The 14397-nt window shown below is 45.1% G+C and overlaps 2 protein-coding genes and 2 non-coding genes across 4 annotated transcripts in view; 2 read left to right on the top strand and 2 right to left on the bottom strand.

The window, feature by feature from the left end:
• LOC144485064 (uncharacterized) overlaps positions 1–14397 on the bottom strand; it is a 213841-nt gene that overhangs the window by 21434 nt on the left and 178010 nt on the right. Inside the window, exon 2 of the mRNA XM_078203363.1 lies at positions 9923–9941. Coding sequence (XP_078059489.1) covers positions 9923–9941 — 19 coding nt within the window. The remainder of the gene's footprint in view (positions 1–9922; positions 9942–14397) is intronic.
• LOC144485041 (histone H3) lies at positions 6171–6581 on the bottom strand. Its single transcript, XM_078203344.1, has one exon. The coding sequence runs from the start codon at positions 6579–6581 to the stop codon at positions 6171–6173; it is 411 nt and encodes a 136-aa protein (XP_078059470.1).
• trnag-ucc (transfer RNA glycine (anticodon UCC)) lies at positions 11520–11591 on the top strand. Its single transcript has one exon. It is a non-coding gene; the product is annotated as a tRNA-Gly (tRNA).
• Positions 11922–12003, top strand: trnas-uga (transfer RNA serine (anticodon UGA)). Its single transcript has one exon. It is a non-coding gene; the product is annotated as a tRNA-Ser (tRNA).

The following is a 14397-nucleotide window of genomic DNA, read 5'->3' as shown; positions in this document are numbered from 1 at the left end:
GTTGAGCGGCGACCTGATGGAAGGCTACAAGATTATGAGGGGCATGGACAGAGTGGATAGTCAGAAGCTTTTTCCAATGGTGGAAGGGTCAATTACTGGGGGGCATCGGTTTAAGGTGCGAGGGGCAAGGTTTAAAGGAGATGTATGAGGCAAGTTTTTTACACAGAGGGTGGTGGGTGCCTGGAACTCACTGCCGGGGAAGGTGGTTGAAGCAGATACAATAGTGAGTTTTATGGGGCATCTGGACAAATACATGAATAGGATGGGAATAGCGGGATATGGTCCCTGGAAGGGTCGGGGGTTTTAATTCAGTTGGGCAGCAAGGTCGGTGCAGGGCCGAAGGGCATGTTCCTGTGCTGTAATTTTCTTTGTTCTTTGTTCTTAATTCCACACAGACACACAGCAATAGATTGAGCGAGAGTTAATTCCACACTGACACAGCAATAGATTGAGAGAGAGTTAATTCCACACTGACACACAGCAATAGATTGAGAGAGAGTTAATTCCACACTGACACAGCAATAGATTGAGAGAGAGTTAATTCCACATTCATGCACAGCAATACATTGGGAGAGAGTTAATTCCACATTCATGCACAGTAATAGATTGGGAGTTAATTCCAAGCTCTCTCTCAGTAATAGATTGAGAGAGAATTAATTCCACACTGACACACAGCAATAGATTGCGAGTTAATTCCACGCTCACACACAGTAATAAATTGAGAGAGAGTTAATTCCACACACACAATACTAGAATGAGAGCTAGTCAATTCCACACTCTCACACAGTCATAGATTGAGACAGAGTTAATTCCACACTGACACTGTAATAGATTGGGAGAGAGTTAATTCCACATTCGCACACAGGAATAGATGCAGAGTTAATTCCACACTGACACACAATAATAGATTGAGACAGAGTTAATTCCACGCTCACACACAATAATAGATTGAGAGAGAGTTAATTCCACATTGACACACTGTAATAGATCGAGGGAGAGTTAATTCCACAGTAACGCACAGTAATAGATCAGAGAGAGTTATTTCCACACTCTCACACTGTAACAGATTGAGAGTTAATTCCACACACACACACAGATTAATAGGTTGAGAGTGCGTTAATTCCATACTGACACACATTAATAGATTGCGAGAGAGTTAGTTGCACTGTCACACCATAATAGATTGAGACAGTTAATTCCACACTGACACACAGTAATAGATTGAGAGAGAGTTAATTCCACACTGACACACAGCAATAGATTGAGAGAGAGTTAATTCCACACTGACACACACTAATAGATTGAGAGAGAGTTAATTCCACATGGACACACAACAAATAGATTGAGAGAGAGATAATTGCACATTCCCACACAGTAATAGATTGAGAGAGATAATTCCACACTCTCACACAGTAATATATTGAGAGAGAGTCAATTCCACATTCACACACACTAATAGATTGGGAGTTAATTCCACGCTCACACATAGTAATTGATTGAGAGAGTTTTAACTACACACTGACACTCACGAATGGATTGAGAGAGAATTAATTCCTCACTAACACAGTGCAATGAACTCTCTCTCAATCCATTACTGTGTGTCAGTGTGGAATTAACTCTCAATGTATTGCTGTGTATCAGTGTGGAATTAACCCTCTCTCAATCTATTACTGTGTGTCAGTGTCCAATTAACTGTCTCAATCTATTACGGTGTGACAGTGCAATGAACTCTCTCTCAATCCATTACTGTGACACACCGTAATAGATTGAGACAGTTAATTGGACACTGACACACAATAATAGATTGAGAGAGGGTTAATTCCACACTGACACACAGCAATACATTGAGAGTTAATTCCACACTGACACACAGTAATAGATTGAGAGAGAGCTAATTCCACACTCTCTCACTGTAATATATTGAGAGAGAGTCAATTCCACATTCACACACAGGAATAGATTGAAAGTTAATTCCATGCTCTCTCACAGCAACAGATTGAGAGAGAGTTAATTCCACACGTACACACAGTAATAGATTGTGAGAGAGTTAATTCCACACTGACACAGGAATAGATTGAGAGTGAGTTAATTCAACGCTCACACACAGTAATAGATTGAGAGAGAGTTAATTCCACACTTTCACACAGTAATAAATTGAGAGAGTTAATTCCACACTTTCACACAGTAATAGATTGAGAGAGAGTTAATTCCACACTTTCACACAGTAATAAATTGAGAGAGTTAATTCCACACTTTCACACAGTAATAGATTGAGAGGGAGTTAATTCCACACACGAACACAAAAATAGATTGAGAGTTAATTGCACATGGACACAGTAACAGATAGACAGAGAAAGTTAATTCCACGCTGACACTTTAACAGATTGAGAGAGAGTTATTTCCGCACTCTCACACGGTAATAGATTGAGTGAGAGTTAATTCCACAGTCAGACAGTAATTGATTGAAAGAGAGATAATTCCACACTCACGCACAGTAATTGAGAGAAGGTTAATTCTACACTCACTCGCAATGATAGATTGAGAGGGAGTTAATTCCACATTCAAACACAGTAATAGATTCAGAGAGAGTTAATTCAATACTGGCACACAGTAAAAGATTGAGGGAGAGTTAATTCCCCGCTCGGACACAGTAATAGATTGAGATATAATTCCACACTGACACATGGTAATTGATTGAGAGAGAGTCAATTCCACATTCACACAATGTAACAGATTGAGAGTTAATTCCACATTGACATTGAGTAATAGATTGAGAGACAGTTAATTCCACATTCATACAAGTAATAGATTGAGGAACCGTTAATTCCACACACTCACACAATAAAAGATTGAGAGTTACTTCCACACTCTCACACAATGATCGATTGAGAATTAATTCCACACACTCTCACAGTAATAGATTGAGAGAGAGTTAATTCAACACTGACACACACGAATAGATTGAGACAGGGTTAATTCCGCACCCATGCACAATGATCGATTGAGAGAGAGTTAATTCCACACTCTCACTATGAAGCTCAGTTAATCAACACATACATTTTCAACTGGGCCATTGTCACATTGTCTAATTTGGTAAAGCCAGAAGTACAGTACTTATTTACTATCTCTGCCATACCCTCTGCTGCAGTGAGCAGTTTACCCTGCTTGGCCCTTATGAACCCCACTCTATCCTTCACTAATCCTTTACAATTAATATGTTTGAAGAACATGTTATGATTTGTATTAGCGCAGCCTGCTAACATTTCCTCATGCTTCCTCTTCATTATTCCAGCCTTAGCCCCTCTCCTGCATTTTGAGCTGTTTTTCCTGATTTCTATTGCTATTATTATTGCAGCATGCATCATATGCCTCTTTTTTCTTCCTTATTTTCTCGTCAATAACCTCAGACATCCAGGATACCCCAGCTTTGGACACCGCATATGTGTGTCTGGTGGCTATGTACCTGGCTGGCATCCCATTCAACTCAACTTTGAAAGTCTCCCATTTGTCAACCACTGTTTTACCCTCGCAATTTGCCTCATTTGCCACATTTTGCCCTCACTTAATCTATCTGTTTCCTTTTGAAGCCTCCTTACGTATACTTCACAATTAATTTCTTATCTATCTTTATGCTGTCAGAAAATTTAGCAACGGTACCTTCAGTCCCTTCATCCAAGCAATTTTTATAAATTGTAACAATTTGTAGCCCCAGCATGAATACACCACTCATCAGATCCTGCCACCCAGAAAAAGAACCATTTGTGCTAACTCTTTTTGACCTGTTAGCTAGCCAACCATCAATCCATGCCAAAATGATACGCCCAAAACCATGAATGTTTATTTTACACAATAACCTTTAATCTGGCACTTTGGCAAATGTCTTCTGGAAATGTAAGAACAGGACATCCACCGGTTCCCCATTCACAGCACATGGGCCTCTTTCAAAAAACTCCAATAATTTAGTTAAACATGATTTCCCTTTCAGAAAACCATATTGACTCTGCCTGATTGCCTTGTATTTTTTCCAAGTTGTAATATCTGTAATATCTTTCAGAATGGCTTCTAACATTTTCCCGATGACAGCTGTTAGGCTAACAGCCTGTAGTTTCCTGCTTTCTGTCTCCATCCCTTTTTGAATCAAGGTATTACATTTGTTATATTTCAACCTAATGGAACATTCTCCAAAGCCAGGGAATTTTGCAAAATTTAAACAAATGCATCAACTATCTCATTCGCCACTTCTTTCATGTCCTTCACGAGAAGTCCATCCGGACCCAGGAATTTGTCAGCCTGTCGACCCGACAATTTGCTCAATACCACTTTCCCTGTTGATTGGAATTTTCCTGTGTTCCTCCCTCCCTTCCATTTGCTGGTTTCCAGCTATTTCTGGGATGTTACTTGTATCCTCTACAGTGAACACCAATGAAAAATACATTTGCCAATACCCTGTTTTCCATTATCAATCCCCCAGTTGCACTTTCTATAGAACCAGTGCTCACTCTGCTAACTCTTTCCTTGTTCAACTATCTACAGAATCTCTGACTATCCACCGTAACCCCGTAACTATCCCCGTAACCCCACATAGTTTTCCCGCAAATCCATCTAAACTATGCATCCCGGGACACTAAGGAGCAATTTAGCACGGCCAATCCACCTAACCCGCACATCTTTTCAATCGCTTCTCGGCCTTTTGGCGAAGATCAAGTGTAGTATGGATTGGATGCTGCACTTGGTTGAGGTCATTAGGTTACATTGAAGCTTCATATGTTTCATATGAAGCAATTTTTAAAAGCGGCATCTCGGCCTTTTGGCTAAGATGCAAATGAGCTCAAGCCTTGGAGGAGGAACCTCCCCCAACTCCATTCAGCTTGGCTCATGTAGATCGGGCCCAGGACAGGGTAATTTGGTCGCTTGCCCTGTCTTGTCAGCCTGGATCGGAAATGTCTCAACTTGTTGAGACTCTGAATTGAATTTGATTGAATTGGAAAAGTACAAAAAAAATGTCTGGAAGAGGAAAGAGCGGCGGGAAAGCTCGGGCCAAGGCCAAGTCTCGCTCCTCCCGGGCTGGACTGCAGTTCCCGGTGGGCCGTGTTCACAGGCTCCTGAGAAAGGGCAACTATGCTGAGCGTGTGGGTGCCGGAGCCCCGGTCTATCTGGCTGCTGTGCTCGAGTATCTGACCGCTGAAATCCTGGAGCTGGCCGGGAACGTGGCCCGGGACAACAAGAAGACCCGCATCATCCCCAGACACCTTGCAGCCTGCTGTCCGCAACGACGAGGAGCTCAACAAGCTGCTGGGAGGGGTGACCATCGCTCAGGGCGGGGTGCTGCCTAATATCCAGGCCGTGCTACTGCCCAAGAAAAGCAGCGCTGGGTCCGCGAAGAGCAAGTGAAGCGACCATTCTTTAATCTGATAACCCAAAGGCTCTTTTCAGAGCCACTCACTTTATCTGAAAAAGGGCGACCTGGTGTCTATCGGTCAGTTTCTGCACTGCTATTCACAGCACAGCTGTTTCCCGCTTTGTTCTCTCAATCCGTACGATTGACACAGACAGTATTTTAATACAAGTTGCTGCTGTTTATCGGGGAAACAATCCCAGTGAACTAAAATGATCCAATTTCAAATATAATTGCTTTAAAATGTGAAAGTCTGCGAGGATATTCATCTGCAGCCCATCGGTTTTCAAAGTCAGTCACTGGATCTGGAAAAGTGTTAATTATTGTCTATGCGAATGTGCAAGTGTTCCTGCAATGGCTACATCTGTGAGTGGGTTACTGTTGGAGACATGCTTCATATTCTGAACTTAATTGACACAATTTTCAACACTCTCGCTGCAACTCGAAACACGTGCGGAGAAAGTGGATTTGCGGAATTATTGCTCGGAAACTGAAATGATCGCAGGTTTAATAAAACTACTTTAAAATTGAATTGCGGTAGAACTGTTAACGGCATCGTTTTTACTCTAACCATCTAAGGATTGGAGATATGAGTGACCCCAATGCAACGGAGAATGAATTGTAACATTGAGAGGTTTCAGTACTGGAGTCCTGGGAATATTCTGTCCTGGGAATTGAAACACTAGAATCGTTAACAGGAGATCGCAGCTCTTTCATTTGCCGATTTGGTGGCTCTTAAAAGAGCCGTTGTTGTTCTTGGTGCTGATGTCGGGTTTTAGGCGCGTTCCCCGCGGATGCGGCGGGCCAGCTGGATGTCTTTGGGCATGATGGTGACTCGCTTGGCGTGGATGGCGCACAGGTTGGTGTCCTCAAAGAGCCCCACCAGGTAAGCCTCGCTGGCCTCCTGCAGGGCCATGACGGCCGAGCTCTGGAAGCGCAGGTCTGTCTTGAAGTCCTGAGCGATCTCTCGCACCAAGCGCTGGAAGGGCAGTTTGCGGATCAGCAGCTCGGTGGATTTCTGGTAGCGGCGGATCTCCCTCAGAGCCACAGTGCCGGGTCTGTAGCGATGAGGCTTCTTCACTCCGCCCGTGGCTGGAGCGCTCTTCCGGGCAGCTTTGGTAGCCAGCTGTTTGCGAGGAGCTTTCCCTCCGGTCGATTTGCGCGCTGTCTGCTTGGTCCTGGCCATTTTGTTGAACGGACGCAGCACAATCTGAGACACAAAGACTGTGAATACAGAGTCTGCGCTGCATCCGCCTTTTTAAACTCTGTGAGGGACCGCCCCCAGCGGGAATTGGCCCAGGAAGTTTCAATCAAACTGTGACCAGCGAATTAATGTCTGTAACTCAGGTTCTGATTGGTTCAGTTGTTTTCTTAACCGCCCCTTTCAGAAATTGGGCCGTTTTCTGTGCAGGAAATAACCGTTTGTATAAAATAAGTCTTCATTCCGTCCTTCATAAGATAATTCCCAGAAACATTGAAGATTTGAAGTCTATCTCCCCCCACTTCGTGCTTTCGACCCTTTTCCCGCTCTCTGGGCTGTTCATTCCCAGAATCTCACGCTGTTCCACTCGATCCCTGTCCCTTTCCTCTCCAGCCCATTCAGATTTCCCCTCTCCTGTCGCTTGTAACATTCGCCGCCGTTTTCGGGGGAAAGGATCAGAAATCAGTCGCTTCTCTGTGTCTCCCTGAAGCCGGTGTGAAAGGGGTTGAGTCTGTTGTTTGTTACAGAGAGTGACTTCATATTTGTCCCGTTTGACATTTCTGAATAGAGTCGTTTGCCGCCCGTGGCGGACAAATGTTCACAAATGAAACCTCTTTGTAAAATAATCTTATAGCAGAATATTAATTGAGAATCTATTTTTAATAAGTTAAGAATTTGTCTCAATTCCCTTTCCCGCGCTGAAATTGGCGGCATTTCCCCCAATTCAAACTTTCTGCCGGTTGACAGTTGAAGCCAATGATTGGCTCAATGTTCACATTCGATGCTCTGCGATTGGTTCAGAGCTGCGAATGCGGAGAGGATGGCCAATCAGAAGCAGGCTGGGGTTGGAGCGGCTCAAACTGCGGGAATTGCGGGTTTGTGAATGACTGAGCGGAAACTGATCAGTTTCACAAAGCGTCAGTTTCAGTGCAGGAAACAACCGTCTGGGGCAAATAGCATCACAACTGGGACTGGTTCCAGTGAACGATTCACCGGCTGCTGCTACTAAACTCCGCTATTCCAGAGAAAGCTTTGATAAACTCTATCCAAACACTGAGTGATTAAACAGGAGTGATGTGGCGTTTCACTGAGGGCACATGTCAACTGGGGGCTGCTCAGACAATCCACTTAAAAATTTCAAAAACAATCCGCATCGCTGCTCCAAATGAAATGTTAAATTCGGTGATTCCCGCACTGTAACCTAAACAAAACAAACATGCATCTCAAACATTGAACAGCCTGTCCCAGCTCCGTCCCCAGGTCAATGCTCTCTTTGTGAAGCGGTGAGTGGCTCTGAAAAGAGCCTTTGTTGTGTGTTCGGTAGGAAGGTTGCAGTTGTTCAGCCGCCGAATCCATAGAGAGTGCGGCCCTGGCGTTTCAGAGCGTACACCACATCCATGGCACCACATCCATGACGGTCACGTCTTGCGTTTGGCGTGTTCAGTGTAGGTGACCGCATCCCTGATCACATTCTCCAGGAAAACCTTCAGCACCCCGCGAGTCTCCTCATAGATCAAACCCGAGATCCGCTTGACACCGCCACGGCGAGCCAGGCGGCGGATTGCTGGCTTGGTGATGCCCTGGATATTTTCACGAAGCACTTTGCGGTGCCGCTTTGCGCCGCCTTTACCCAGTCCTTTGCCCCCTTTCCCTCTGCCAGACATGATGATTCTTCACTCAGATCTCTGCACAATATGAGAGGAAATCTTTCAGGCTCCTTTTATACAGCCCGACCTGACTGAGAAAGGCGGAGTGAGAGCAGAGAGGGGAGGAGACAGAGTGAAGATTAAACACAGAGCGGGAGGGAGGAGAGAGCCGGACTGACACACACACACACAGAACGGCCCTGATCTTTCAGCTCCACCTCCAGTTTCTGCAACCGCCAATTTCAACCCGTTTATTAACAATGGAAGCGAAACACAGCTCCCCACACAAACCCTTCCAGAGCCGCCCTTCACACACAAGAGTTTCTACAAACCCGGAGCTTTGAAATATGGAATCAAAACAGAAAATGCTGCAACTAATTAGCAGCTCCGGCAGCTTTTGTGAAGAGAGAGAGAGACAGAGTTAACGTTTCGGGTCGTGACTTTGTTCTTTTGTGTTTTTAAACCTGGTCCCGTAATAATTCCCAGTCAGTAATATTCCGACCTAAACACAGTCGATTCTATAGCAAGAATCTTCCTCCGGAACATCCTCACACACATCTGCTTCTCGCTGTTTGCAAACACTTTATTGAAGCTGTTTGGGGCAATCTCCTGTGTTAAAATTAAGGGAGTCAGGATGGCCGAGCGGTCTAAGGCCGCAATCTCCTCTGGAGGCGTGGGTTCAAATCCCACCCCTGACATTGATTTTTGGCTAAGAATTGCCGTCTCAGAGCGCCAGGCACCTGGGTTCGATTCCCGGCTGAGGTCTCTGTCTGTGTGGAGTTTGCACATTCTCCCCGGGCTTCCTCCGGTTTGCTCCCGCACACCAAAGTGCCTGTCAGGTTGATTGGCTATGCTAAATTGCACCGGAGTGTCCGGTCAATAAATAGGGTAATGGGGATCCGGACTGGGTGGTATTGAGGTCGGTTCAGACTCGATGGGACGATTGGCCTCCTTCTGCACGACAGGGATTCGATTAAAAATTAGGCTGCAATGCGGTGTTGAGCCGCCAGTGTTACTGTCTCACACTGAATCTACCAGACATCTTTATTATGAGAGAAAGTGGCGATTGAACAAATGTGAAATTCAAATGAAATTCAGCCTCTGCTGTGTTTTGCTTTAGTCTGAATTTGAAATGATCACTATTCAGAATGAGCCGGGCCGCGGGACAGGAATCATTTTCTTGCGGGATCAGCTCTTTCCTGAGAGATGTGGGTGGCTCTGAGAAGAGCCTTTGGGTTCAGAGGTTTACAATTTGCTCGGGTTGTTTCACTTCTTTCCTGACGCTTTCTTCGCTTTTGCTGCTTTCACTTTGGGTTTGGCCTTCGATTTCGTCACTTTTTTGACAGACTTTCCGCCCGTCACCTTCTTCACAGGAGACTTTTTCTTCAGGGCTGCTTTCTTCACCGCCTTTTTTGGAGTTGCCGCCTTCTTGCTGCTTGTTTTCTTCACTGTTGATTTCTTCACTGGAGTTTTCTTTGCTGCGAGTTTCTTTGCTGCGGGTTTCTTGGCTGCTGCTTTCTTTGTTGTCACCTTCTTGGCCGCTGTTTTCTTTACTAAAGGCTTCTTGGCTGTTGGTTTCTTCGCCTTCTTTCCCATTTTCCCCGGGCTTTCCTTCTGAGCGAGTTTGAAGGAGCCGGAGGCGCCCTGTCCCTTTGTCTGCACCAGAGACCCTGTCTCCACCTTCCTCTTGATCGTTAACCTGATCTGGGAGACGCGCTTCCCCACATCCACTCCGCTGCCAGCCAAAGCTTTCTTTATCGCGGCCAGGGACATCCCATTGCGATCGCTGCAACCCGCCACAACATTGAGGATCTGCTCGCCTAACTTGGGACCGGCTGCCGCAGGTCGGGGAGCCGCCTTCTTCTTCCTGGGAGACTTCACTTGAGCGGGAGCGGCTGGAGGAGCCGTTTCGGCGGCCGCAGTTTCAGTCATATCCGACAGTGTGTGGAAAACCTGTGTGAGTCAGAACTGGATCCGAAATGAACCCAGTGGTGGCGGCACAGAGCAACTTAAAGGCAGAGAGCGGACGGAGCAGAGACAAGCTGCTGTCAGCTCCCGGCTCCTCCAGCCTCTCTGTGTTTCTCGCTCCTCACAAACTCTCCCATTGCAATGAAATTCCGCCTCTCCAGAGATCCAGCTCACATCCTTCATGTCTCTGACACACGAATGTTTGCTGTTGAGAAGGTTTCACTCGAACTGAGGACTCCATTTTCCACTGAAACCCGTTTTCCTGCTGCACTGATGGCGCTCTCACACGCGATAGCTGACATGTTCTCTACTTTTCCACTGAAATCTTCAATTTATCGAAACAATTGCTTTGAAATCTAACTTTGGGGCTCAGCAGGGGTATTAGCGGGAATCTTTGATTGAAAAATTGTTTTATTTTACACAAGAGAGACTCGGAGATCTCATGATCAGAACAGACACACAAACACAGTTGGATTAGTCTGAACCGCCCGCTCCTTTCATACACTCTCTCTTCCACAATATTCACATCTACACATTCACAGGACAAAACTTTCACCAAATGTAAGGTCCCAGGACGGAATTTCCCCTCCTTCCGGCCTTTGCTCCGGGTTCCAGGGGTTGAGTTAGTTTTTCACCTCAGTAACTGTTAAACACTCTGAAGCCCGCTCCCCACAGATTGTCTTTGAATTCATTCATGGAATGTGAGTGTCGCTGTCTGGGTCAGCATTTATTGCCCATCCCTAATTGCCCTTGGGAAGGTGGTGATGAGCTGCCTTCTGGAACCGCTGCAGTCCATGTGGTGCAGGACCACATCTGTTAACCAGATTCCGTGGCCAGAACCAATCATATCTGTTTTTTCCCCCCAGTTATTACAGTGATTGCTGAGATCACTGTGTTTGTTTACCAGGAAAATACAAATTATCTGCTCTTGGAGTCTTTAGATTTCCTGTTTTATTTGTTTCTCCTGCACTGACAGGTAACAATAAACCACAACCTCAACAACCAGTGACAGCCAGTTCAATAATAATCCCCCATTCGCTGATAATGGAGTTTCTAACAGCGACACACAGTTTCTGACAATCCTCCGATTGGACCTGGAGGGAACCAGATTCATTGTCAGAGCTGGACTTTCTTACTGAGGGAGTGGCACAGTCAGGTGAACGATGGTGGTGGAGTGGTGACTGGGAGAGACAAGCCAAGTTCAGTTTACAAACTGTGCTGTGGACACACCTGGTGCGGAATGAAATCAGCAACTCAGGTAGTTCCGTAATTACAACTGATTAAAATAACGATTCCTTCAGCAGAGTGAGCGATGGTGGTATAGTGGTGAGCATAGCTGCCTTCCAAGCAGTTGACCCGGGTTCGATTCCCAGCCATCGCATCCATAATTTGTTTTAGAACCTTATCCGCGAATATTGTTTTAAACCGAGTGGACAAAAACAGCGCGAACGCAACATTTGACAATAGTGAAATAAAATAGACGTATCAGTTTTTATTTTTTCCTATTCGGACGTAATTCGTTTCTCATGAAAAAATATTGAAATAGGAAAACAAATCTCTGACATCAAATGAGTTCTCCGTTCGTGACAAAGATACAAAGTAACGGTAGAGGAACACATTTCAGCTCACACACTGTGCTCTGCACAATCCCGGTACTTGATAGAAGTTAATATGAACATTACTGAGGTTACATTATTTACAGAAATGCGCAGCTGTGATGGCCGAGTGGTTAAGGCGTTGGATTTGAAATCCAATGGGGTTTCCCCGCGTAGGTTCGAGCCCTGCTCGCAGCGGTTATGATTGTGATTCCGTTATTTCAGACAACCCAAAAAAACCTGCTGATTTTTTGGTATGAAGTATTTCGATCGCCATCATGCTTTCAGCTGCATGGCTCCGGGCCGGGTGCAGGAAGGTGAGCTTGGAAAGGGGGTCTTGGAAAGGGGGGCCTCGGGCTGGCATGGACAAGATCGGCCGAATGGGTTCCGAGTCATTGAGGTTTACAGCATACAGGCCCTTCGGTCCAACTTGTCCATGCCGCCTTTTTTTTAAAACCACTAAGCTAATCCCATTTGCCTGCGTTTGGCCCATATCCCTCTCCACCCATCTTACCCATGTAACTGTCGAAATGCATTTTGAAAGACAAAATTGTACCCACCTCTACTACTACCTCTGGCAGCTTGTTCCAGACACTCACCACCCTCTGTGTAAAACAAATGTCCCTCTGGACACTTTTGTATCTCTCCCCTCTCACCTTAAACCTGTGCCCTCGAGCTTTCGACTCCCCAACCTTTGGGAAAAGATATTGACTATTCTAGCTGATCTGTGCCCCTCATTATTTTATAGATCTCTATAAGATCACCCCTCAGCCTCCTACGTCCAGAGAAAAAATTCCCAGTCTATCCAGCCTCGCCTTAAAACTCAAACCATCAAGTCCCGGCAGCATCCTAGTAAATATTTTCTGCATGCTTTCTAGTTTAATGATATCCTTTCTATAATAGTGACCAGAACTGTACACAGTATTCCAAGTGTGGCCTTACCAATGTCTTGTATGACTTCAACAGGACGTCCCAACTCCTGTATTCAATGTTCTGACCGATGAAACCAAGCATGCCAAATGCCTTCGTCACCACTCTGTCCACCTGTGACTCCACTTTCAAGGAGCTATGAACATGTACCCCTGGATCTCTTTGTTCTGCATCTCTCCCCAATGTTCTGCCATGAACTTGGTAAGTCTGCCCTGATTCAATCTACCAAAATGCATCACCTTGCATTTGTCTGAATTAAACTCCGTCTGCCATTCGTCAGCCCACTGGCCCAATTGATCAAGATCCCTTTACAATTGGAGATAACTTTCCTCACTGTCCACTGTGCCACCAATCTTGGTGTCATCTACGCACTTACTAACCATGCCTCCTATATTCTCATCCAAATCATTAATATAAATGACAAATAACAGTGGACCCAGCACTGATCCCTGAGGCACACTGCTGGTTACGGAACTCCAGTTTGAAAAACAACCCTCGACAACCACCCTCTGGCTTCTGTCAAGAAGCCAATTTTGTATTCATTCAGATACCTCACCCTGGATCCCGTGAGATTTAACCTTATGCAACAACCTATCTTGCAGTACCTTGTTAAGGTGCCACATGGTACCCTTTGTTTCCCAAATGTATCAGTTAAGGGGATTAGCAGGATAAATATGTGGGATTACTGAGACAGGTTCTGGGTGGGATGGTGTCACAGAGTCGGTGCAGACTCAATGGGCCAAATGGCCTCCATCTGCACTGGAGGGATTCTATTGCAGTTCAGGCTGAGATAGACAAATTTTGGTTTCTTCGGGAATCAAGGGAGTGAGGAGTAAACTGGAGTTGAACCCAAGATCTGAAACTCTATAAGAAACTGGTATGCCCACATCTGGAGACTGCACCCATACTTTGGAACTGTAAAGGGGAAAATACAAGGGGGGCACACTTTAAAATGGCAATACAAGAAAGCACACCTTAAAATGGCTGCCTGGCACATAAAGGGTTAACTGGGAAAGCCAAAAGAGCAGACACAGGCTCCCGCTGTTCAGAAAAACCTAACAGACAAGCCACTTCCAAAGTACAGACAGTGACTCATAGCAAACAAACACCTCAGGAAGCCAAAGCCAAGGGTCAAAACATCTTTTTAAGATAAGGAAACCCCAAAACAAAGAGCTTAGATTAACGTTAAAGGAAGGCGGGAAATATGAATGCGAGGGAACCGATTAGCACCTGAACGAGACGAAACTAGCCATTGATAGATACAGACATAAGGAGATGTACCCATTCATAAAATGCTAAATGTCTATACCTGTTTGTGCTTTTGTAAACATGAGGAAATGTACCCATTCATAAAATGTTAAATACTTGTACTCACTTAAACAATGTGATAATGTTCGAATCACCGGTTTACCCATTGTGTAAAGGGTATAAAAATGAACCGCTCCCGACATACTATTGAGAGGAGGTTTGCTACAGACCATGTGCCTTGTCTCCACGGAGCTCCGTTTAATAAATCGTATTTTCTGAATCTCGAAGTCTGACTGTTAGTGGATTTTTCCCACAACAGAACCCACACATTCAAAGAGGTATTCAGCAAAGATATGTCACCATGAAAATGGAAGGCATGAGGGGAATACCTGATGAAGGATTAAGGATTCTTGA

Source organism: Mustelus asterias, unplaced genomic scaffold (genome assembly GCF_964213995.1).
Source record: "Mustelus asterias unplaced genomic scaffold, sMusAst1.hap1.1 HAP1_SCAFFOLD_152, whole genome shotgun sequence".
Classification (NCBI taxonomy): Eukaryota; Metazoa; Chordata; class Chondrichthyes; order Carcharhiniformes; family Triakidae; genus Mustelus; species Mustelus asterias.
This window is presented reverse-complemented; position numbering and strand designations above follow the sequence as displayed.